We start from the raw sequence: 25,181 nt of genomic DNA on the forward strand, positions 1-25,181 counted from the left end.
CAGAATAAAGAAGAGGAATGCATGTTTAGTTTCAAATCAGAGTGTGTTTGGGCTATGATGTCATGATTTTGATGTAGGCCTACAGACATTTAATTGTGTAGCCTAATTCTGTATTTTCTAACAATGTTGTTTAGTGTCTGAATAAAATCACACACAGGCCACAATGAATATTTAGTTGTTTCAGTCTGCATAGCCGATTTATTTACCTCGGTTCAACCCTTTTACGCAAACAGTCAGACATGAATGTCTGGAAGTAATATAGCAGGTGTGTTACTATGATCCCTTTTTATAACCTGCATCATTCTGACGTATCCCAAATGAAGCGAACACGTAGCCTACTTGACAAACTAGGACCAATTACATTTACAAGACTATTCATGATCTAAAATTCATAATGTAAAACTCCTGGGAGATTTTTGGATTTTACACGGGCATAAAAGTGAGATGCAAGGATGCGACCCAGTGTCGTGCTTTTGTGTGTTTGTATCCACTCGATCTTACTCACGAGTAGGCTGCTCAAAGACGATGTTGGTGATACGACTCTGCGTATTCGTCTGTGTGGGATGCAAGTTAAATAGCCTGCCGTCATCGTGGCTGTTCAGTGCACGCACTCTAGGCTACTGCGGTAAAGATGCGTCTGCTATTGCCGCGGATAGGTTGATCGTACGGAGGCCCTTGGAAAAAAAAGATTTTATTTGTAACTGCATTTGGAGTTCGATGCCTCCAAGAAGGACGTTTAGTGTCAGCTAATTTGGGCTATTGATTGTGTAATGTAATAGACGCTTTCAGTCCGACGGTAAGAGAGGCGTGCTCGGTAGAGCTACAATAAGAGTCGTAACCTATAGGCTACCGGGAGGTTCAGAAACCGATTAGCGTATTAACAAATACATGTTAAAGATAAAGACAAATCGGCGATTTAAATGTCTACATTCATTCTGGGAATTGTAGCATGTTGAGGTAAGAAAACCAAACGACCCTGATACATCCATTGATCATGGTGGTAGTGATGGTTGTGCATGTAAATGGATAGCTAACATGAAATACTTCATAGACTGAGCCGTTGTCGAAACATAGGCCATGATAAACCCACATTTCTCTATCTTATCAACTGTGGGCTTTTATTCTGTTATCATTGGACGTTCTCCTTATTATTTGTAATACATTATTTTCAAAATAATTCGCCTTAAACCATTAATCAAATTGAAAGAACATTGTACATGGTTACAGTTTTTTATACATGTCAGTGATCCACAACCATAGCCTACCAAGCTATCCAATCTTCAATGTGGGCTGTTGCTAATATTGATCTGTTGCTGTATTGGATTATTAGACCTTGTGTGCAGTAACATCCTCCTGGAGATGAAATGACTTATTGAATCTTGTTTTCAATTATGAGCCTATGATTGAACGTGCTTCTTTCTTTGTAGGTTGTTTACTTGTGTCTTGTATATTGGACTAGCTACATGACTGATCTCTCCCAATGGAGATACAGTGAGCTTGTGGAGCCCGACGGAGAAAGATGTTGACATCCCAGTCACTGAAGATCCCTCGCAACCACACAGTGACCAGATATTCTGATCCCACATACTTCACAGCACCCACTCCTCTGACATCTTAGTCAGAGGGGGGTCACACATTATCTCATACGCCTTGCCTTGTTAACTGACTCCTATGAGGCCCACAGCTATGCTCCAGCAGAACAACAACAACAACTATCCATGTCTGGATATGGCTGCATCTCCCAGACCAGCTGTCCAACAATGCCCAAAGGCCAGCCTGCCCTTTGGTGCTGGCCGGCTGGAGCTGGGAGACATTCCCCTGGTCAGGGGGCTTCGTGCCTGGGCCCTGTGCTCCAAGAACCGCAGGAGGACCCCTGCTCCATCCTCCTGTGCTCCGGGTCTCCGGCCTGCGGATCTCTACCCCGCTGCTGAGTGGGGTCGGCTGGGCTACGGACTGGGGCTACCTCCCATGGACTCCAGGCAGGCTGGGCTGGGGGCTCTTGTCACGGTGGCCACCTTGAAGGCCTCAGAAGGGGGTGGTCAGACCCAGACGCGCTGCCTGGTAGTTCGGACGGAGGGTGGGAGGTGTCTGTACTCCACGGCCAGCTCCCAGGGCCGCCACCCGCATGAGTCCGCCTCCACCCTGGTGGGCGGCTGGCTGAAGGAGAGGGTAGCAGGAGGAGCCAATGCTGGAAGATCAGCGAACGGGGAGAGAGGAGGGGCTCAGGGGGCGTGTCGAATAAAACTGCGTCACGGACGGAGGTGGAGGACGTCCTGTAGGCCACCGGCTGCACCCCTCTCTGATGGAACGTTCCAGAACGTTCCAGAGGAACAGGAACTCAGAGCTTCCCCCAGAGAGGGGAAACAGGAAGAAGGGGACAAAGCAAGCCTCCTCAGGACAGATCCGGACGGTCAGAGGGGCAAACAAGACCAAGGGGGGTCCAGGAGCCCCAGAAGCAACAACGTTCCAACCCAGAGCTCTTCGCGCTGCCCCAGGAGGCACGGGGGGCAGGGCAGCAGGGGTGGAGGTGCGGGGCAGGGTGGAAGTGAGGGGGCAACCCATCGACAGAGCGGCGATACGGTGGAAAGGATGAAGCAGCAGGAAGAGGAAGCGCGCGAGGGAATTGGACACGTGGGGTTAACAGGGCATGAGTCATCCGCGCCTCCAGCCGGCGCTGACCTAGAACCTTGCAGCCCTGTCGCTGAAGACCAGAATGACACGGAGTGCTCTGACTCACAGAGAGAGCTGTCTCCACAGACCTCCCTCCACACAGACCTCCAGGAGGAGAAGACAAAGGAGGAGCCCACCGGAACTGAGGAGAAAGACCCAGGCAGCTGCAGTGTTTTCGGGGGAACGCAGAGAGACTCACAGGGCTTGGAGGAAGGCGCAGATTGGGTTGTGGATCATGTGGAGTCGGAGATGGAGTCGGAGGGGATGGATGGAGCAGAGAGGCAAGGCCTGAGTGGGTTGGTTGAGTGCATGCATGTTAAAGCCCTAGAGAAACACCACTGCACGTTGGTTTCAACCTCGGCCGCCACACTGAGCTCCTGTCCTGCAGAGGGCAGCACCTTCAGAGCCGAGCCTAACACCCGCTGTGAACTCGTAGATAAGGAGAGTAGCTTAGACGTTGTACACCACGTCGAGATAAAGCACTGTGTGAAATATCCTCCAGACGAGACAGACCCAGTGACTGAGGAGAGAGAGAGGGTCGATGACGATGGGAGTGAACTCTTGGACGCTGAGGTCCAGTCGACCTCACCAGAGGTCGGAGACCTCTGCAAGCCATCTGGGGAGACCCCGTGCAAGGTCACTGATGATGAGGTTAGGCCGATGGAAGTGTTCAAACGTGGCTATGCAACAGCCTATGGATTGGAGGGTGAAGCTGGACAGGAGGGGTTTGAGGAGGAGAAAGAGGAGGAGTTGGAGGCCGGGAGGACTGGGAGGACTGGGGACTGCCGGAAGGAGATAGAGCCGGAACAGAGCGGAGAGGAGTCCCAACTGATCACAAAGGGGAAGGAGTCAGATGAGGAGTCTAGGCCAGAGGAGTCCAACCAGGAGAAGGAGTCAGATGAGGAGTCTAGGCCAAAGGAGTTGAACCAGGAGAAAGAGTCAGATGAGGAGTGTAGGCCCGAGGAGTTGACCCAGGAGAAGGAGTCAGATGAGGAATCTAGGCCAAAGGAGTTGAACCAGGAGAAGGAGTCAGATGAGGAGTCTACGCCAAAGGAGTTGAACCAGGAGAAGGAGTCAGATGAGGATGATCAAACAGAAGAGTGGAAGGGGAAGTTTGAAGTGCTAGTGGAGGATAGTAGCAAGTCACCGGGAAGAGAGTTTAGCACAGAAGTGATCAGAACTGAGGCATTGGAGGAGTTTAGGCCTCGGGATACAGTGGGGGAGTTAGGAATGGAGGAGAGGAACGGAGATAAAGAAAAGGAATGTAGGCCAGAGGTGGCATGTCCAGTAGCTCCACCTGCAGCCCCAATAGAAGAAAAAAGAAGTGGAGAAAGAGGGTGGAGCGAGAGAGAAGAAGAAGGAGAGGGTGTGAGAGAGGGAGAGGTGAAGAGTAAAGGACTGGGAGAGAGAGAGGTATATAGAAAAGGAGAGGGACAGAGAGAGGGAGAGGTAGAGAGAGAGGGAGAGATAGAGGGAGAGGTAGAGAGTAAAGGAGAGGGAGAGAGAGGCGGAGAGGCAGAGGGAGAGGTAGACTCAGTAGGTCAGTCATGCAACACCCCTTCTCTGGGCCCTGTTGCCCTAGGCTGCACTGCTACTTCTGTCACACACTCACCACATAATCCTCCCCCCTGGCCGTCATGGCAACGGGCCTCCCCTGTCCGGAGGGGGTGAGGGAGGCAGAGGGAGGGGCCTCGGCAGAGCTCCAGAATGCAGCGACCCGGGAGCATGAGCAGGGCAGCAAGGTGGCCTCTGTAGGGGGGTCTGTGGAGAGGGGACAGGAGGAGGAAGAGGAGGAAGAGGACGACTTTGGGCTGTTCATGCAGGCGGGGGAGGAGTCATCGTGGGAGGACAGTTTTGTCACATCACCTCCAGTGCCTTGTGGGAACGGAGACAGTGCTGGTGAGTGCAAACACACACACACCCACACACACTAATACAGTGACTAAACATATATTAGAGGGACAGGTTCACAATCCCACAACAAACACTCAAAAATATTTTTAAAAAGCATACCAGAATTAGAACTATCACATCAGAAGCTTTCAAAGAGCAAGTGTCTAAAACAGCGGAGACTAGAGGATTTGTGTTTTTCAACAAGGCAGAAGTGAGTGACTCGTCTCTTTTGGTTTTGCTTTTTAACAATAGCCAGAGCATTAAGTCAATCCCAGAGCTCAGGGCGTATACTAATCAGCTAGTCTGGTCGACCTGGATTCAAGAGGCCCTTTCCCTCTCGCTGTTTCTTACTCTCTCTCGCTGTCTCTTTCTCTCTCATCACTCTCTCGCTCTCTCTCTCTCTTCACTCTCCCTCTGATTCTCCCTTGTTCTCTCAGTATTTCGTTTTCTCCTCATCTCTCCCTTCCTTCACCCTCTCCTCTCTCTAACTCGCATAAAGGTATTAATGATTTAATGCTCTACTGAGGAGAGATTGGAGGGTGAAGGGACAGGGTGTGTGTGTGCGCGTGGGAGAAGAGGGGGGGTGGGTTGTTGTGAAGGTGCAGGGTGTGCGTGTGTGTGTGGGAGGAGAGGGGGGGTGGGTTGTTGTGAAGGCTTTGGGCTGTAAGTCTTAGTTAGCCTTAGGCCACAGGGTTCTGCGTTAAAGAGACAGAGACACTGGAAGTTGATCCAGAGAGAAGGATAGATAACCAGGTTAGATTGAACTAGCTCTGACAAACATTCTAAAAGCATCTTTGTGGTTTGAGTGCCGGGACTTCCCTGAACACCTGAATAACTATCACACAAACACAAAACACTTTGTCCATTCAGGTCATTTTAATGAGGACACAGCCTGAAAAACATGGGTCTATTTGTAGCATACACCATGTCCCCACACCTCAGGGACGACTGCGTGGTGTGTGTAATTATGGCCAGGGAAAGCCAGGCAAGTCGCTGTGTGAGGTAGGGAACTAATACACCCTCCCTGTCCCCATACAGTACTTGAAAACCATCTAAAGTCAGACGAGTCTGCCCATTGGACGTCAGGCTGGACAGACAGCTCGGTCCACCAATCGGAGGAGACATGGACAGCCTTCCCTAAGGATCCTGTGGGGCTGGAGGGGCGGGACGCAGCGGGACAGTGGTGGCCCAGCAGTGCTGAGGAGGAGACCGGAGATAGACAGCCCACCAAGCAGGATCTGGTACAGTGAACCCTGACACACCTCAAACACAACTCTGAATTTTGTTCTGTGGTGAAAAAACGATCTTAGAACGAACCTCCTCAGTCATTTCGGAACAAAATGGCCTTTCTGTCAGTTTAACTTCCTCCACAAGTACAAAAGTAGAGTCACCAGACCCTACAAATGAACACATTTCAGCAGGTTTGAAAGATGGAGCCACACGTGGTCATGTGTCAAGTCATGTGTCAAGTCATGTGACATATATCTGTGACTTTTATCTCTTTCAAGAACACTGTGTTCCAGGAGGTCTTCCCCTGCCTGCCTTCCTCCTCCGTGGAGGAGGAGGTGGTTCCCACACTCACACAGCTCCTCAGGGGGGTCCCGGCTCAGCCCAGCCCAACGGACGACCTCCGGTAAGGGGCTCAGGGTACCAGAGAGAGGGGAAGTCTGGTCCAACACTCACTTTGTTCAGAGTTTTTATAGTAACATAGATAAATCAAGTATCTTATCAAGCAATCAATGTCTTGTAATTTAATACATGTTTATATGTTTGTATTTAAATATATAAATCAAATTGCAACTGAAAAATTATTAAATATAATACCTGTAATCAAGGTCTTAAAGTATATATTTTTTAAATTATATGGAAATCAACTTTAAAAGCTAATATGACCTACAATTTTACAGAAATAAATAGAAAAATATCCTTGCAGGAAGTAAATAAGCAGTGATCCTCAAGCAAGTTGCTAAGATGCCAATGCACGTCGGTTAATAAGCATTTTATCTGACGCCCTTTGACACTGTACATGACAAACTTCAACATGTGAAATCAGATGGATAACGAGTCCTCTTGCCTCCCTCCCAACCTTCAATTTTGGATTTTAAAAATCCCCTGTTGTTGAGTTCCGGCCATAGATCAACAGCCACAGTCAAGGTTATGTCACGCAGAAAATCAACATACATTTTAATGAAGCTGTGACAGTTTCTCAATAAACGTCCCAGAGGTTAATGTGTATGTAATTCTGATATGTGGTTAGTTTGTTCCCTCCCCTCATGCGTGTGATTGGTTTGCTTTGGTCCTGGTGCTGCAGGCTATTGGACGGGTTCCATGACCTGAACAAGATGATTGGCTGGCGGTACAAGAGGGCCAATGCCGTGTCCTGTGAGCTGCTTCTGCAGTCGTTGCATCTGGACCAGCATGCCAGAGTGAGTGGAGTCAATCACACCACCTACAGCTTATTTCGTTTTCCATCAATCCACCGTCCATATGATGTAAAAACAACATATCTTTCTTTTCTCCACCCTGGTAGAATTATTGAAGTTATAGAAAACATGACATCATATAACCTAGCTGTAGATCATCATATGAATGAAAAACGGTACACTGACTTCCAATGAGCAAACTTAAAGCACATACAGTGGATACCTGTACACATAACCTCAGTTCAGTGATAATGAGTCTGTACTGTACGTTCACTGCATGTGTGAATTAGCAGTCAAATACTGAAGCATGTGAGGCCCTGAGTTTATGTGTGTGTATAGCAACTTACCACAAACGTGAACTTATCGTCAGAATTGAACCATAGTCCCAAAAAACCTAACAAAGCGTGACTACTTTCTTTGGTCTTTTCTCAGGACTACATCTCTGGGATTCAGTCCACCAATCACAGTCCATCTCTTGGCCTTCCCTCATCCAATCAGTATGCTTCGACCACCGGGAAGAGATGGGTATCTTATGACTATAACAAAAACATCATGGAGTAGCTAGCTCAGCCAGACTCCTAGTGTGCTCCTTGTTCGGACTGTGCTTTGCCAATCGTCAAGACATTACGTCATTTTCAGTCCTGTGGGGCAAAATGAACCATTTCAATGTTTCAGCCCACCCCGCTATCCCTGTAAGGATCGATCGATACATGTGTGCTGACTTTTGATTGAACAGATCATGTGCACTTGTCTATGGACAATCCTCCATTTTGGCTCTGCCTTTACTGTAACTTGACTCATTTCAACCCTCTCATAAAACAATATGCCTTTGTTATGTAATTAGGGGAAGTTTGACTGGCCCTGTGAAGACAAAGCAATTGTTGTTATCCACGTTACTGCTTGCAGGGGAAAAATGAAAGGAACAATGTAGGAAAGCGGTTATGCAACATAAGGTTGCAGTGTTATGGAAAGGTTGTTTACAACTTCATCCGCTCACTCTCCCAAAGGAAGGAATAAAGACACACATACAATTACAAACACCAATTCTGTCTCATCATGCAATGTTGTTTTCAACAGTTTATCACTATATGCATGTCTACTGTGTTTTACAAACACTGTGGCAGACAGGACAAATGTATCAATTTTCTTATTATTACAGACACTACTTTAGTATGAATATGTTTACTGACACAGCTGCAGATCAAACATTAGGCTTACATTTACTGTACCTTGGGAGAGCCTGGCTGAGGTGAGAATGAGATTTACTTGAATATGATTCAATATTCATCATTAACAATGAAGTTACTAGTTTGTTTTTAGAGCAGAAGCAAACAAGCAATCATCACAACACGTCTAAATATTATATTTGTTTCATCTTGTTTCTTTGTCTGTGGGCCCATTTAATCATCAAACTAGAAAAAAAGTTAAATATAGCATATGTCGTCATTTGTACAAAATATGAATTCCTCCAGAAAAAGATGAATATTTTCGGAGTTCATTTTGAAAAAGAAAACGAGATTGTCAACTTGTTAATTGATGTAATAAAATGATACACCACAATTGACTTCTGTTCATCATCTGCGATCAGCGTCTCTGGAACAATGTCTAGGAGAAGCGGTTGACTGAACATAACTAAAGGTCTCTCTACCCAAGTTCATGGTCAAGTCCTTTGACAAAGTCAACTGAGAATATATTGTAAACTACATGATAAGACAGGTCTACGGTGCTGAAATGGTTAACAGAAATGTGCTGAGTCAGAGTTCCTGCATCACCACCAGATAAGAGCGCTAGTTCCATGGCTGGTTCGCATGGTGAAAAGTAGGCGAGTTTGTGGCCTGAAATGACCTTTAGTAAAGTATCGAGCTGTCTGAAGTCTGCATAACACAGCTGGGCGATTGGCTTCCTCTACGATTGTAAGCATTTGCCTGCTATGTTCTATTTTCTCTTAGTCACAGGCAAGCATGTGATCCATTTTCTCCTCGGATCACATGCTTACACTATTATTACTGTAAAAGGCCATAGGCTAGGATAAACAAGATATGTGTATTATCTGTATTAACATGATACTTGAGGTGTAACTAAACGAGATGTAGATTAACTCACCAGGTCAAGGCCTCATGATGATTCTAAACCCTCGTTTTCATTTGTTCATAGTAGGATAGTTGTGTTGTTTTACTCACTATAATCTGGAAAACAAACAGGCAATTGGAAAGGGAAGGTTTTACATTTTTGAGTGGTGGCACTCTTACTAAATTGTATTATCATACTAGTAAACTATCGTTTTTCATAAGATAGGCCTATTACGCGGTCCATTACTGCTAATAGGAAGTTGTAGGCCTACTGCTTGTCATATTAGAGTTATGTCTGTGAACACACCCCATGGCTGGCCAACTTCTAGCAGTGGGTGGAGGAGAGAGTGACAAGGAGGTGTTCGATGAGGACGAGACAAACTTCCTGAGAGACGAGACCGGAGGTAGTCGGGGGACGCAGTCAGTTAGACAGATGATAGCGTTGTTAGAGAGATGTCTTCGCTGAGCAAATCATGGATTCTGCTCGTAGGCTTAATACTTTTCTACGTGACCTATCTGATGCTTGGGGCACTCGTTTTCTCCAGCATAGAGCGGCCAGTCGAGGAACAACTTAAACTTGACATAGAAACGTTACGACAAGAGTTTCTTAATCAAAGTTGCATAAATGATTCTTCGCTCGATATATTTTTGGTAAAAGTTTTGGAGGCCAACAAGTATGGAGTGTCTATCCTGCGGAATTCCTCACTGGATTCAAACTGGGATCTGGCTTCCTCTTTGTTCTTTGCCAACACTTTGGTAACAACAGTCGGTAAGCCGTTCATAATTGTGTTGTTTCCTTGTTGTTTTTGTCCAACCCGAAACTCAGCGGAGTAAGAAAACAAATGATGTAGGTCTCATTTTAATAGGTAGGGCTAATTTCTACACAAATATGCCACGTAGACTAGGCTATGTAGCTCTTAATGTCCTGTCGCCATTCCGATGTTGACAAATGTGCAGTTTCCTACTAGTTCCATGCATGTGTTTTTGTTTACCGACCATTGCGCCTCATTTTAGGAATCAAGCATCGCTATTTTCCAGAAGACGCGTGCGGGACAAGTGTCCCCTTCACATCTTGCTGTGTTTTGTTCATCCGTTGTCAGCACTAACATGCCCGTTATATCTATAAGCAGGCATAATTTTCGGCGTTTTGAACGGTTTTCCAATACCACTCAACCCTTTCTTATCTCAATCTCGACTATGATCAGTGCAAGTTGTTTAAAAGTAGCGTATCTAACTGACTTTATGTTACCAGGCAGACAGAAACCCCGTCCATAAACATTCAAGGTGTCTTGTCCAGGCAGCTACAGAACGCTAGTCATGATCTAGAATGTAGCAAAGGTCCATCACCAAACACATCTCTGACACTGAGACTGCCATATGCTCCCATTATGGTATCAGCCTTTGTGGAGTTTGAGGGGAGTTAAGATGTTAGGGTTACATACTACCAAAGGATTACACATGTGGCTAAATATAAGGTCTACAGGGCTTTCCTGTTCAGTCATGCAAATGGTTTATCACCATTACACTGAAATACATGCAAATACATAAGTGACACGTTATCTATTTAACCAGGGCAACGTAAGTAGGGTCACTGCTCAGCACTTTGGACCTGGGAGCAGAAGGAACAGTTCTGTCGATTTGACTTCAGTGTTAGCTTGAAAATCCACAGGATGCCCTAGAAATGGTATAGAATTGGCATTTCTGTGTGAATCTGGATATCTTGGTCCTCGCTAGTTATAAATGTCAAGGCACTGTTAGATCGTGAAATACTCAATCAGGTTGATGGGCCTCCATGTATAGTATTTGTGTGATGGGTCTCAAGTGGATGTTACAGACTTGTTGATTACTTCAGATGAGAGGCCGATGTGCATATCGCTGGGTTTATCTGCTGGATAAGAGCTGGTTCCAAGGTACTCAACAGCATCATGGTCATCATTTGACCCCCAGACATGAATGCAACCTCAGGGGGGTTAAGAAAGAACAGGTTTTTGCTGACCACACAAACCAACATCAGTTGCAGTTATGACTTCCAGTCAGCTCATAGCCACTGTGGTTCTGCAGCCATGCATATCTCCCCTTTTCCTGACATGCGAAGGGAGCTTGTCAGAGGTTTTCACGCCTTCTGCACTGGGCCACAGGTGGCTGTCCTCGCTGACATACACTGCAAAGTTCAGCCTGTTCTCTCTGTCTGAACCGAGTCATATTGACGTTCGTAGCTCATTTCTATTTTCCCTCTCATGAACTAAGGTGATGGTTTTGGCTTGTCACAGTGGCTGGGTTTGACTGTGACTTGGTGTTTCAGAGTGTTGAGGTGTTGCTTGACTGTTGTGTGCCTTCCCACCTTGTGTTCCAGAGCCGTTTCTTTCGTCCGGCCCTGGAATGAGATCCCCGCGTTGTCTGTTTGTCTCTGTTTAGCTTCAGCCTATGACTTTTGAGTAATTACATAAACGGATATATGTGAGTGCCTAATATAGAGGGTCATTTGGGGTAAGGGAAGCCTGAAGAAATGGTTGTATTCATTATACGTCTGTTCATTTTGATGTCAAAAGGCCACCGGTGCAAGGGTTAACTGTGACCAGTGGGCCTCTTAGATGAACGACAAAGATTGTGTGTTTGTGTGAGGGTGAGGAGGGCCCCAGAGGCTGTATTCAGATAAACACACTATCCATATTCTTGTTCTCAGGGCAGGATTATAACTGCTTTTGATGGCTGTGTGAAGGAGAAACACATAGGTGGCTTTGTTATCATTTCCCCCTGGTCTCTCTCTCCTTTTCCCTCTCCTTTTCTCGCTTTGTTGGTCTCTTACTCTTTTTATCTTTGTCTTAGCATTTTCACTGAAGAAAAACAAGGATTGGTCTCCCCGTTGACTCACCAAGCAGAGCAGGTAGCACAAAGGCGTAAGGCCTTACCGCAGGGTTCCCCCATCTCCTTGCTTTTCTGTCTCTGTCTCGATCAAAATAAATAAAGCCAATAAACAAAACAAGAATATGTATTACATTTTCCATCTTGTATTCTCATTGTAGAGGACACCAGATATGGCTATCAGTTCTTTGTAAAAGGCCTCACTCTGGGGTGAGTCATCCTGGAAAACTTGATGAAAATAATACAACTATCCGGGAACAGTACATACTTTTCCTGTTGTGTGGTGACTGGTTTGACCGGTCTGCTTTTATGACCTGGCAAATATACCTAGTATATGTGATGGTTCGGTGACAGAAATCTGGAATATTCTTGTTCTAGTAACCTAACATTAAGTGTGTAACTTGTCCTCATTGTCTAAAGTATTAACAAGTGTAAAGTTCTGTGTCAAGGCTAAAGTAAAATGAACAGAATTTTAACTAAGAATTTTCTCCTCCATTTCCTTTTTTCTTGCCCTTCTCTCTGTCTCTCGCAGGTTATGGGCACACCACTCCTCTTTCAGATGCAGGGAAGGCGTTCTCCATCTTCTACGCCCTACTGGGCGTCCCGTTCACGATGCTGGTGCTGACGGCCTGCGTCCAGCGCCTCATGTACCCGCTGGTCTACGCTCCCGTGGGGCTGGTCCAGCGGGCCGGCCTGACCCAGCGCTCAGCCACGGAGGTCCACTTCCTGGTTCTGACGGTTGTGGTGGTGCTGAGCTTCTTCATGGTGCCTGCGGCGGTCTTCAACACGTTGGAGGAGAACTGGTCCTTCCTGGATGCTGTGTACTTTTGCTTTATCTCGCTGTGCACCATCGGACTCGGGGACTACGTGCCAGGGGAGCAGGCAGGACAGAGGCTCCGGCCTCTTTATAAGATCTCTGTCATGGGTGAGTTGTCTCTGCCTGCCTGGTCGTACATCATTGCTATGTCAGTCTTCTTTCTTTTTCTTTCTTTCTTTTTGTCTGTCTGTCTGTCTGTCTGTCTGTCTGTCTGTCTCTCTCGCTGGCTCGCTCCCTCTCAATCTTTTTTCTCTCTTTTTTTCTCTTTCTTTCTCTCTGTCTCTATCTGATTATCTGTGGTCAACTCTACAGAATGCTTGTCACAGGTGAGTCTGTGAGCCGGCAACACTGCTCTCAGCTGTCAACTTCCTGTTTCTTTACGATGACGACAGTCCTCAGTATACTGCAGAGGCAGTGACTTAAAGGTGTCTGAGTGTATTTGACTAGTGGGCGGGTCAATGAAAACCCCATTGGTTGTATAAACACACACAACACATCCTGTATTCTGTTTCCCCAGATCGAGTTCATGGTCTTGTCCTTGATGACAAAGCATCTTTAGTGAGGGATTTTGTTTGGGACTGTGGGTGACTGGACCTGGGTGTGGTTTTCACAGCTGTGCGAAGCAGAGATGAGGGCTGTGTTCTGTTTCAGAAAGTTTTTGCCCTCATGCCCATACTAAGTCCTCATCTCCTTAGTACTAGGAATGTGAGTCCAACAGGAAGGAATCAACTTTTTAGACTGGAATGCATCTGAAGATAAACAAGAGAATGGACAGCATTGCCAGGAGTGACTTGTTCAACCCAGAAGCCAGATTTTAGCACTCTCAAGCACCTCTATGTCTTAGCATGGTCAGAGCAAGCTGGCTGATTGGTCTGGTCAGAGAGAGCTGTCTGATTGGTCTGTCCAGCTCTGACAGCTGCCCGCGGGGGAAGTGCAGCTCACAGTGGGATGGGAGCAAAAATGTGGCACCTCTTCTGTAAGAAATAACACTTCTGAGTGCTATTTTTACTTCAGTTAGTCAAGACAGTGAACGTGAAGTGAACTTGACTCCATTCAATGACGGCAACTGGATGAGGTTGTTTTTTGTTGCTCTTGTTGGAAGGATTAAAATAGTTAAGACTAATCTTCCTGTTTTTACGTGGAGAAGCAGCTCACTTTTTTACGTCTGATTTCTTAGGAAAGGTAGAACATGTGAAAGGAACAACCGTTAAAAGGATACTTCCATCCATTTCCAAACCTAAAGAGACTTGTTTTTTTACCCAGTTGAAACCATCAGCTCAGTGATACTGCATGTGACGCAGTCTTGGCCTCTGCAACAGCTTGTCCTAATCTCCTCATGTATGTTCCTATTTTCAGCCAATGACCTGGGTGAAAACCATTTTAACATGTATAGATGTCTTTTGAAGAGACGTCACTCTGTGGCAACTTCATTCAGTATCTGTCTACAATCTCATAATTACACCCACGTCTGAACGTTCATTTGTCAGAGATGTTGGTCATCACAGTTCGGGTCACATGCACTAACCCTGACAGGTCAAGAAGGAAACAGCTTCAAGTAGGCTGCCAATTGTAAAGTAAAGGGGGGTAAACGATCCCTGTCTCTCACGCCACTTGTAGCTCTCTGAGGGCTTGTATTGTCCCAGAATGCATTATGATGAGAGTCACAAGCCATCACTGTTAGGGGTAATTGGGTTAAGTTAGGAATGAGACTCTTATTCTGTCTGAAAATAAACCCTCTGTTCTGTCCAGTACAAGGTATTCTATTGATGAGTTTGGGGGGGTGTCAATTCATTTTAGGAATGACTTGTAGCTTGGGAAACATCTGGATTGAAACAGTGTTGTTGGAAGCAGGATTTCAACTATCCACCCATGTTGCATCAGAAACTCTCGAGGAGAAGGAACGGTGGATTTGTTGAGAACACACAAATAGCTTGTGAGAACGGCTATATCGGCCTAAATATAGTTTGATTTGATTTGACAAAAGGATTGTGGATGCTTGGCTAAACCAGTGCTCCAGTTCCTACCCTTCGCTTGTTGCCTGGTTTCAGCCACTATGTAGGTCACATCCCCTCTGATTAACCTCGTTGGTTGTTATCGTTTCCAAGGCGGATTTGCCTGTGCTGGAAAATAATGTGTTTTAAACACAAAACTTTTCATCCTCGAGCAAGTGACCCAAGGCTAATAAAAACTTGTGACTTGATGTGACAGAAAAGCTTCCTCAAAACAAGCCACAACTTCACTTCTCCCTTAACTCTCTTTTAACTGAAACTATTTTATTTATATTACTCAATTCTGCCAGTCAGAGAGTCATAATTCGGCATCTGTGTCTTCATGGATACACTAACCCTGCTCTCCTCCCTCCAGTTTACCTCTTCCTAGGCCTGCTGATGATGTACCTGGTTCTGCGCGCCTTCCACAAACTGGCCGACCTGCATGGCCTCACTGCCATGCTGCAGCTGCCCCACTGTGAAGAAGACGAGGACGAGGACAAGACGCCCATCGTGGAGGCCGGCCCACAGGACCAGCAGCAGGCTGACAAGGCTGCCAGCAAGCCCCTAGACCCCGGATCACAGCTCTCATACAACTCCATCAACAGATAGCTTAGCCCGGGGTAGCTCAGGTCTGTCTCTCTCTCTGTCTCTCTCTCTCTCTCTCTATCTCTCTCTCTCTCTCTCTCTCTCTATCTATCTCTCTCTCTATCTTTCTTTCTCTCTCTGTCTCTGACCCAGTCCTCTGTTTCGCTAGCTGTCTCTCTGTCTGTCCCCCTCCATCTCTCCCTGTTTCTCATTCTCTTTCTCTCTCTATTTCTGTGTCGTCAGAATAGTGACACCATGTAATTCACCTGCATTCAGGTTCCAGGACAGCTAGTCTACAATGTTCCACATTGATGTGGGGAGGTCGGTGGTGACTAGTTTACAGTTTGGATCCTAGTTGAGGTGTTGGGGGTGGGGGGGCTGTAAAGTAAAGCCTTAATGTTACCAGGCAACCCGCCATGACCACAAGGCCTATGCCAGGCTCTGAACCAACAGGCTACAGCAGCCTGACCAGACCAAAAAGAGGAAACATGACCTCTTCAGATACGCAGGTGCACCCGGTGTGACACTGCTGGGTTTGGCACTCTGCTCAGCATCGACGTACCCATCCACATCACGCAGGGATTGACAAGGAGTTTATTTTTAAATACTGTTATTCTCTCTTGACCAAAAATGTATGACTTATGTTCAGAAAACCAAACTGGTATGCTAATGTATTGTGTTGGATCTAGTGTTTGTGTCTGTTTGTTTCTGATGGAACTGTGTGCCTTTTGGTCAGGGCAACTGTTACACACGTTCAACACTACGCACACATTCAACACACACACACATTCAACACAACACACAGGTCACCAGAGTGGTCTTTTTTGAGACCATGTTTGGCAATGCAGAAAAAAAAAATACCATGGGCTGGCTTCCTATGTGGTGCTGCCCCCTACAGTGTCTGCGTGTGTATTGCAACATGTTTATTGTTTGCAGGAATGACAGGGCTAAAAGGTTTCAATGGAGGGAAGTGATGATAGATGGTTATGAGATTTCCATGTATGTTACTGATGTATTTGGTGGTAGACTTCAAGATTATACCAAATGCGACTTCCATTGCATGTATGTTTCTTTGTGTCGGTATGAGATAAATGTCAAGGTACAATATCATATATCAATTTAGTGGATATTTTGGACGTGTTGTTGGTATTGTGAGTTTTGAGGTGATTTCCCAGACACCCTCAGAAAAAGAATACAGACTTTGATCTTCAATCGAAAACATGTACTGAAAGTAGTTTGAAGATCAGAGGCCTAATTTGTAAAATGTTCTTGGGAGTTAAACAGATTTTTATTGCAAGATTTTTCCAAAATGTGTTTACGCAATTTATTAAAATTAGCTTTAGTTATTGTTTTACTTCAATTACATTGTAGTGGGCAATATAGACTATCCCTATGCAAGCGCTCAATAGTGGCTTCTGCTCAAGTATTCATGATATGCCAGCAATACAATTCACAAATCAAGAGGTGAATTTCTACTCATGCACAATTTAAGATGATCAAGTCGGTGCGTGCGCACATTTTTTGAAATGAAGTTGGGTTTATTAATCTACCGTATTTCTGGGAAATGTATCATAAGTCTATCATATTTTGAAGAATTCTGTCCATATTGAGCAATGTAGGAACGTTACTGAAGTGCACTTTAACTGTTCACATCCTGCCAGGTGCTCATGCCTCTCCGTCCATGACAGGACGCTGCTCCTCTTAAATCGACCTAAATACTGAATCATAAATCCTGATACTGTATTTGTTGTAGTTTGTCCCAGCAGACTGACTGAAAACTGTTAAATGTCCTGTATGATAGCGTATTTATCGATAGTTAATTACAGTGTGAGATTTTATTTCAAATGCATGTAATGTATCCACAGCCAATTAAAAACTTCACCTGGTTAACTGCCGTGGTTTATTGAAGAATATTGTGGAATTTCATCCAAGCCTTAAAATATTAAACCTTATGATGCCTGATTATCATGCCTACTATTTCAGTAATTCCCTGTACTTGCTGTTTAGCTGTATATATTAGTGTCCATTACACAGCCCTTCTCGTCAACTGACGTTTTGTCAAGTCTCTGAGAAAACCCCAGAACTAAGCCAATGGCAGAATTATATATTTTTTTTTCTCAAATTTATTACAACAGAATTATAACAGTGATGTTGGGATAGACATTTCCCTTAACTAGCATGTCTTTTCAAATATAAAATACATCATAACATTCCTTTTAAACAAATTAATATGATAAAGGAAAATTTTAACATGAACTGCCAGTACATTAAAATAACATAAATAAGTCTATAAATAACCCATAATTTGAACCATTTCTGACACAAACACACAATCCTCCTCTTTGAGAGGTGACTCAGCAAATATACTGTAGAAAAGTACTTCCACATCTGTAAACAGAAAAGGACATTTAAACAGCTCAAGAACAGTTTGTGCTTCCCGGAACAAACATTGTTCCTGAACCTGTCTTATAATTCAACAACACTCAACAGCTAAACACACTAAACACAACTGTGACTTAGAGCAAAACCATGCAGAACAATAGGCGGTGACATTGTTTAGAGTTGAGATAAAGATACAAAAACGGTGATCGATTAGAACATTATAGATATAAAGCAGTATTCAATGTCAGTGTTTTGCCATTTCTCATGCCAAACATATGTAAGTATTTATCCTGAATGTAGATATTTTCAGCCCATCATTTTAAACCGCAACAACATAATTTATTCTTCTGGGCATGAACGTGCCAGTATTGGCAACAAATCATATGAACTGACAAAAACAATGGATCAAAATGATTCTATGAAACTGCAAGCCATGTCTTGCAGGTGGCACAGCCCATGCCACCTGCATGACATTCTAGTCTTGAGATACACAGTAATTTCCTGAAAATGTACACTATTGTATTTGTTCTAGCCTAAAAGTTGTTAATCTTGGGGAAAACGTTAGTTGGATCCAACCCAAACAGCACACCTGCATTCAGGTGTGTAGTACAATAACAGGAAACAACATAGTGTGTATAGTATGGAAGCTGCATAGTGTTATACCTGTATAGTTGTATGAAGAGCAAACAGCAACCATACTGTAAGTGTAGAGCATTATCTTAGTGGTCAAGAAGGACAGATATTAAGTATACGACACACTATGCAGACATGCCTGTCTTCACAGAAGACAAGTCCTCACATGTCAGTGTTTAGAACACAGTATGTGTGTAATTTAAAACACACGTTAAATCACACACATGCCACAGGGTGGCTCTAAATCATTTATCTGACCTGGGATTACAATTCAGTTGTTTCTAAGATACAATGTCGGAAGTGAGCATCTAGTATTATCCAACTATATAATCTCTTGATACAAGCAAAAAGTGACTAAAATGTTAAGAATATTCTAAATAGATATCAGTACATCATTACTGTTACGAGAACGTACAAAAGGGCCCCTGTTCAAAAATCATCTCCTGAAACCAGCACATTTTGACCACGTGATCGACTAAAAAAGTCAACAACAGAAACAACTCGGCCGTTGTCTTCTTTTCTGGCTCTGGTGTCACACTGTTCTACTGGGGAGTTCCAGAGCATTAGGACTCCACCAAGATCTCCATCAGGTGGTCCAGCTCTGACAGCTCCCTGGGGCTCTGGTTGGGGGAGAAGAGAGAGCTGGAGGAGGAGAAGAAGGGAGAGGAAGAGGAGGAGGCCAAGGACGGGAGGCATCTCAGGAGCTCCTGGGAGAAGGGACAGGAGGAGGAAAAAGAAGAAGAGGAGGAGGTAGACGAGGGGGCCCGCCCTCCGAGGGCCCCCATCTCCTTCTCCAACGTCGAGGTTTCAATGTCCTGGAAGATGTCATCCAGGGTCACGTCCTGCAAGTAGCCAGAGGCCATGACCTCAGCAGTACCCCAGTTCACCCCCTCCCAACCCCTGCTGACCTCAGCCCTGCGCCCCTCCCAAACCCCCTGCCCTGGACCAGACAGATTCTCCAGGGACCTGAGGGGCAACCGTGGGCCAGACTGAGGCCCAAAAACACCATCAATGGTTGTGTCAAGTTCCTTAAGGATAGAGGATATGGCTCCTGACATAGAGAAATCTGGTTCTGCTGTCATTGCAACCCAGTCCTCCTCCTCTACTCTGGAGTGGCAGTTTACTACACTTACGCGGGAAGGGAGATATTCCATGGTCGAGGAAGTAGCAGTAGGTGATACTGGAGTAGCCTTATGGACCACTTCATCTGGACGCTTTGTCTCTTGTGTTACTTGGCGCAGGGTGTTGGCTATCAACACAGAGCGTCGCAGACTAGGCTCCACGAGCTCTTGGCCGTGCTGGTACTTCACCAGAGAAATGTCGAGCACCGACTGTCTCTGATTCTCCCAGCGTACGCCGTTAACGCTGCCGCATTGCGCATCGTCTTCATGAAATTTGCGCTTCAGTCCCTTGGCGATCATCATTTACCTGGAGAGAAATTTATGACAAAAAGGGTATAAGTGCCAGTCGAACATCATGCAAGCAAAGACAGTGATGCAGGCAGAGCAAGTTCAAATAAAGCCCTTGAGCATCATACAAAGGTGTACAAAGTTGCCTCGCATATGCACTCAAAAGAATAGCATTAATTAAGTCTACAAAGTCGTGAAAAGTCGTTTTAACAAACCTTACGTATTCAACTTTCTTTCGTCTTGCCGTTTGCAATGCTAGCTAACTAGACTTCCTTGAAATCTCCTTGTTGTAAAGAAGCCAGTCTTACTCGACCAAAACTTTTTCTTATTAATGGTCTGACAATGTAGTGTGTTGCGTTTCATTAATAATCACGAATACAGTCGATATAATAGTGAGTTGTAAATGCAATTTGCTGAAATCACAACCACAAACTACTGCTACAGTAGTGCGAACTCCTCAAATACTAAATCCCGCCTGCGATTTTGAGTTTCACGCTCAAAAAGAAGTCTGAGAATGGCATTATGGGACATGTAGTTTATATTGTACTTTTCTAGTTTAACTTTGATAGCTGTGTTTAACGGTAGGCCTAGACTCTCTCAATGATTCACAATCCTGTTTTAAATTTCACACTTCACATTTGAACAGTGATGATCAAAATTAGCTATACATAACTGATAGATTATTCCCATGACATCACTGAGCAGCTGTGATTACACCTACAGCGTGCCATTAATATTCTTGTTAAAGACCTTCGTCACCACTGACGATGATTTCGCATTACTATAACATTTGCAGAATCAATGACTCGGTTAATAATATAGGAGATATAAAGTTTCATATTCGACATTCGTCTCATTCGGAAAACTCTTGTTTGCAGCGTCGCGTTAGGGACCGTGTTAAAACTACCCATACAATTTTGAAAAATGATGACCTTTATAAAGATTTTTATGAATATAAAACCTCAAACAGACACCAGATTATTCTAACAATGTCTGTTATACTTCCACAGCCCTTACTTTTTCAATTATGTATCAAAAAAAAAATAATAATATTGCTAATCTATGAAAATTGTTTAATCCTCGCAAATCTTAACCCTTAGATGTGTGAGTTCTAAATATGTCCTAACAGTGGCACTAATCTGAGATTTCTCTATGACAATCAGGCGAAAGAGACAAATTTAGCTGTTTAGCTCCATAGACTCCCATTTAGCATGCATTCACTCGTGATCACCCCCAGTGGAACTCTGGTGGAACTGCAACCAAATTCAGTACAATGGGGCTTAATAGGGAGTGGACAGGCTCTCCTTAATCAGGTTCTGCTACTACCTGCTAGTGTTACTCGTTAGCCTCCTAATTCTAAATTTTGAAACCATACTATAGCGTTTGTCATATCGTTTTTGTCTATCGGAAAATAGTCATTTGGAATTTTTCAGAATCACACGTGCAACACTACGCTGTGAGACCAGCATGCAATTTCCAGAGATTAGTTTTTTATCATTTTGTTTGAAAATGAATTGAAAAGGTAAAGGCTGTGGAAGTATACCAGACATTGTTAGAATACTCGTGTCCGATTGAGGTTTTATATTCATAAAAACATTATTAGTCATTATTTTTCTAAATGGTATGGGTAGTTTTTACCCGGTCCCCAACGCTTCGCTGCAAAGTAGCGTCTTCCGAATGTGAGACGAATGTTGAATGTCGAATATGAAACTAACTTCAACTCGATATAGGCTTTACTCCCGGGCTAATGAAAATCATTTTTATTGTGTTACAGAACTACTCGTTTGAAAAAAAGTTAGCCCTATCTCTTCATGGATGTTTAGCCTACAATAACTGAATCAAGCAGGCTTACCTGATATCGTCTTCCAATTAAATCATTACTTTTGTCTTCGACGTGTTCGATTTTGAGAAGAACGAATAACGCCTGGAGTTCCAGTACACGAAGTACTACCCTTCCCAGTTTGAAAAACACGGAGGTTATGACTCCGCCCATAGTTATGCATTGGTTACCATGTGCGGTGAAACCACACTGGCTTCTTACTGAGAACTTCAGAGATAATTTGCATTTTATTACCAGTTGTCTGGCCATTTGTTCGAAGGATGTAGCCTAAACTCGGGTTCTAACAAAAATATTGTGCTATTAAATAGCGTGGAGCAGATCAATGTGAAAATGTGATGTAATTTTCTGACTCCAGCACAAAAACTACTATTGTGTATCGCCTAGACTTACATACAATTTTATCATTGTAAAACATTTATTTCAGAAAGTGTACTTTACACAATTATGATTATTAGGCTATTATTTTGCTGCTTCACATATTACATTACTCATTCAACACATTCACATTTTTTCCAGAATTTCTCCTTCATCTTTGAGGGCTTAGGTTGTCAAAGCTGATCTGTGGGCATCTGGGAAGCCCTCTGTGAAATTACTTGTTAAAAAGGTGATACAAATTACACGTGATTTGAACACAATGCATTGTTATAAAAAGCAATATAAAATTTAAAAAAAAGTCCAAAGCCAAAGCTGCCATTGGTTGGTGCAATGAGTGAACTGGCACAAGCATACACCTTTCTAGAAAGTCTCAAACAGAGATGTGATGGTTTAGTGTCTTCATGGTTGGGCATACTCCCCACACACTCCCACCGATTTCCCATCCCAGTCAGATGTCGACAGACACTTCACAAAGAAGTGAGCCAGATCGAACTTAGAGATGACCCTTCCCTTCAGCGTGTTCTCTGTCACAATGTACTTCTCAGTCAAGGGGAAGTTGTCTGGAAAGAGGGAGGGAAGTTCAGTATTCTTGGTTCACTCGTGGACTCACTGGTGCACCACCAGACCAAAATGATGATGGGGAGAGAGAGAGTTGAAGGAAGAGAAGGACAGAAGTAAGCGAAACGGAAAGAGTCAAAGAGATTGGGAAAAAAAGAGAGAAAAGGAAAGAGAGAAGGACACAGAACTGAGAGAAAGGGGAAGGGAAAACCAGTGTGCATGAGGGAAATGTGTCTGTTAACTGTTGCTCCACTGACCAGCGATATGGGGAGGCATGACGGCCACATAGTCCAGCCCAGACTCCTTCAGCACCATGAACATCCGGTCGTGGTCATCCGTCACTGCCATCAACCGCGGGGGCGTCCTAGAACGCTCCCACAGCAGGAAGGCTGGACAGCAGAGAGGAGAAGAGGTTCAAACTCCAGTTTCTCCTTGCGTTTTTGTTTGTTTGTTTTAAGATGTATGTTTTGGCATTTCTCAAGCTTTATCGGACATTTTATGTGTGAAGTGTGACAAGAAAGGCAGGGAGATAGGGAGAGAGGGGAAAACATGCAGCAAAGTCAATGTTCTGTTAGCTATATACTATATATCCCCCAGTTTTGCTCATTTGTCTTCATAGCATCTTAGTGGGTTAGGAGGACTGGATTATGTATTGAGGGAAGTTGGCCTGATCCAAAAGTGAGCTTGGTAATAAGTAAAACTATTTGGTCCAGAGACACACCTGACATGCAAGCAACCACTTTTCTGATTCCACGAGCCTTCATGGTTTCTAGAATGTTCCTGGTTCCCTCAGACATCACGGTAGTGGGACCTGTGAGCAGGCAAGGGAGTTATATTCAGTGTGGTTAAAGCAGCAGAGGTGGTCATTTTTTAGTTCTTCTCAGTAACAAAATATCATGAGTTGAGGCGTATAGTGGTCTCTGGTTCCCTCTAGAGGATATAGTGAGAATCTGAGGGAACACTTTTATGAGTTATGACTATAGCTTTCAGATCAACAAAGTTCTAGGGAGTCACAAAAGTTATGTTGTGGTGGGTGTGGTAGTATGCATCATATATAGACTGATACCATATGATATAGATTAAAAGTAAAAAACTAAAAACACATCAACAAGTTACTCTGCACTATCATGAGTCGGCTACTAACTGAGATCGTTCCTGGTGCCCAGGACGATGATAACAGCGTCCTGTCCCTCCATGGCCTTCTTGACATCCTCCTTCTTCAGCACATCGCCAACCACCACCTTGGATGCCTTGTGGTCTGCTGGCAGCCGAGCAGGTTCCCGAACCAGCACGGTCACACTGTAGCCTGGGGATGGGGAGATGGGGAGAAGTTTGGGGTTGAATTGCCTGATGCTGACAGAGACGATTGCACACAGAAAAATAATCAAAATAAAAACATGTTATGAGTACGGACTGCTAACTTAAGTTTCATTGATCCATTGAATGGAGACATGAGTCTTGGCCTCAGTGTAGTATAAGAGAAATGTTAAGGTTTCCAAATCCAGTCAAACGGTTAGTGTTGCTGATCAGTTAAACACCGCCCTCTCTGTGTGCAAGAGATAAGGAGACAGAGCAGGGCTATCTGTGGGACTGCAATATGCCCAGTTCTCTGTCCAAATATGACTCAGCAGAAAGCTATAGCCCATAACGACTGTGATGACTCTGCGTTTTATGGCCCATGATCTCAGCGAAAGGAAACGAAAACTCTGGCAAAACAAATAAATCATATGGCACATAGCTTCTTCTATTTCTGCACGTTTAGCTAGATTTCCCAGCGTCCTGTTGGGTCACACACAGACAGAGCATCTTATTACGTCAACCAAGACAGCATCCCAGCGTTGTAGGACTGTAGGAAACCATACGATACAATGAATGTGTCATACATTATACTACAATGTAGACCATATTTTGTTATGCAACGCTTTTAGTAGCCATATCTAAATCACCGAATGAAAGTTTTCCCATTTAGATGTTATGTCTGGTAGACAACTTTTTTGGTCCGTCATTGTATGTTACCTACCTGCTGCGTCCGCTAGTTGTAAGGTCACCTGCCCGGTCATCCCAGTGGCACCGAAAATCACTACATTCTTGATAGACTCAGACATTATCTCCGTTATTAGTTCACAGTCAATAACTACACTCCGCTGAGAATACGCGACAACGTATCTGAGCAATTACAATGTAGATATGAACCTCGTTTGACACTTCAGGAAACGCCCCCTTTTAGATAACCAAAAAAAGGTCTACTTCCGTTACAAGCTCCTCCCAACTTCACCAATTAAAGGAAAACGCACCTTAAACTAATACATTTAGACATGTCATGGATCCATGTCATACTCATTCTCTTTCTCTTTTGTATTGCAGCGGAGAAGCCCACACTTGTAAAAAGAGGTAGACTGCATGACATGTTAATTGTTTCTTTTGTTCCCTTATGTGGGCACAATCAAAAGTGCCTAATTATTGAATGGTCAAACCCAGTTTTAGTTGTTTCTTGGAGTCATTATAACAAAAAACGTTTTGTTCCTCACATTATGAATTGTTACTGAGAAACAGAATCTTCGAAGGCAAAACTCTCTCTCTCTCTCTCTCTCTCTCTCTCTCTCTCTCTCTCTCTCTCTCTCTCTCTCTCTCTCTCTCTCTCTCTCTCTCTCTCTCTCTCTCTCTCTCTCTCTCT

At 44.3% G+C, this 25,181-nt stretch overlaps 4 protein-coding genes across 6 annotated transcripts; 2 read left to right on the forward strand and 2 right to left on the reverse strand.

The window, feature by feature from the left end:
• The first annotated feature begins 620 nt into the window (after nt 1–620).
• LOC146257160 (uncharacterized) lies at nt 621–8,558 on the forward strand. The gene is made up of 8 exons (XM_084674706.1): nt 621–957; nt 1,428–3,321; nt 3,511–3,805; nt 4,297–4,569; nt 5,602–5,804; nt 6,072–6,196; nt 6,875–6,989; nt 7,419–8,558. Exons 2-8 carry the CDS (start codon nt 1,672–1,674, stop codon nt 7,545–7,547), a joined length of 2,790 nt encoding a protein of 929 aa, XP_084530832.1. The 5' UTR covers nt 621–957; nt 1,428–1,671; the 3' UTR covers nt 7,548–8,558.
• A 798-nt stretch (nt 8,559–9,356) lies between these two features.
• kcnk6 (potassium channel, subfamily K, member 6) lies at nt 9,357–17,200 on the forward strand. Its single transcript, XM_084673828.1, has 3 exons — nt 9,357–9,824; nt 12,450–12,842; nt 15,099–17,200. Exons 1-3 carry the CDS (start codon nt 9,509–9,511, stop codon nt 15,332–15,334), a joined length of 945 nt encoding a protein of 314 aa, XP_084529954.1. The 5' UTR covers nt 9,357–9,508; the 3' UTR covers nt 15,335–17,200.
• Nucleotide 17,201: 1 nt separating this feature from the next.
• sertad3 (SERTA domain containing 3) lies at nt 17,202–21,878 on the reverse strand. 3 transcript variants are annotated; one of them, XM_084673831.1, is made up of 2 exons: nt 21,587–21,878; nt 17,202–19,753 (listed from the first exon to the last, which is right to left on the reverse strand). In XM_084673831.1, exon 2 carries the CDS (start codon nt 19,747–19,749, stop codon nt 18,889–18,891), a length of 861 nt encoding a protein of 286 aa, XP_084529957.1. In that variant the 5' UTR covers nt 19,750–19,753; nt 21,587–21,878; the 3' UTR covers nt 17,202–18,888. The 3 variants fall into 3 exon arrangements, with proteins under 3 accessions (XP_084529957.1, XP_084529956.1, XP_084529955.1); XM_084673830.1 differs by lacking the exon at nt 21,587–21,878 and adding an exon at nt 19,955–20,221; XM_084673829.1 differs by lacking the exon at nt 21,587–21,878 and adding an exon at nt 19,950–20,221.
• A 92-nt stretch (nt 21,879–21,970) lies between these two features.
• Nucleotides 21,971–24,726, reverse strand: blvrb (biliverdin reductase B). The gene is made up of 5 exons (XM_084673832.1): nt 24,528–24,726; nt 23,652–23,813; nt 23,229–23,318; nt 22,765–22,896; nt 21,971–22,509 (listed from the first exon to the last, which is right to left on the reverse strand). The coding sequence occupies exons 1-5, from the start codon at nt 24,610–24,612 to the stop codon at nt 22,349–22,351; spliced, it is 630 nt and encodes a 209-aa protein (XP_084529958.1). The 5' UTR covers nt 24,613–24,726; the 3' UTR covers nt 21,971–22,348.
• Between the last annotated feature and the right edge of the window lie 455 nt (nt 24,727–25,181).

Source organism: Hypomesus nipponensis, chromosome 15 (assembly GCF_054491055.1).
Source record: "Hypomesus nipponensis isolate SF chromosome 15, ASM5449105v1, whole genome shotgun sequence".
NCBI classification, from domain to species: Eukaryota; Metazoa; Chordata; class Actinopteri; order Osmeriformes; family Osmeridae; genus Hypomesus; species Hypomesus nipponensis.

Bases quoted from the DNA above. Each gene is read 5' to 3' on its own strand.
- LOC146257160 (XM_084674706.1), top strand. From the start codon at position 1,672: ATGAGGCCCACAGCTATGCTCCAGCAGAACAACAACAACAACTATCCA. The intron at 3,806-4,296 runs GTAGCAAGTCAC...CATAATCCTCCC, and splicing joins TGAAGTGCTAGTGGAGGATA to CCCTGGCCGTCATGGCAACG. The intron at 6,197-6,874 runs GTAAGGGGCTCA...CTGGTGCTGCAG, and splicing joins AGCCCAACGGACGACCTCCG to GCTATTGGACGGGTTCCATG.
- kcnk6 (XM_084673828.1), top strand. From the start codon at position 9,509: ATGTCTTCGCTGAGCAAATCATGGATTCTGCTCGTAGGCTTAATACTT. The intron at 9,825-12,449 runs GTAAGCCGTTCA...TGTCTCTCGCAG, and splicing joins CACTTTGGTAACAACAGTCG to GTTATGGGCACACCACTCCT. The intron at 12,843-15,098 runs GTGAGTTGTCTC...TCCTCCCTCCAG, and splicing joins TTATAAGATCTCTGTCATGG to TTTACCTCTTCCTAGGCCTG.
- sertad3 (XM_084673831.1), bottom strand. From the start codon at position 19,749: ATGATGATCGCCAAGGGACTGAAGCGCAAATTTCATGAAGACGATGCG.
- blvrb (XM_084673832.1), bottom strand. From the start codon at position 24,612: ATGTCTGAGTCTATCAAGAATGTAGTGATTTTCGGTGCCACTGGGATG. The intron at 23,319-23,651 runs GTTAGTAGCCGA...GCCTGCTCACAG, and splicing joins GGGCACCAGGAACGATCTCA to GTCCCACTACCGTGATGTCT. The intron at 22,897-23,228 runs GTGTGTCTCTGG...TCTGCTGTCCAG, and splicing joins AGTGGTTGCTTGCATGTCAG to CCTTCCTGCTGTGGGAGCGT.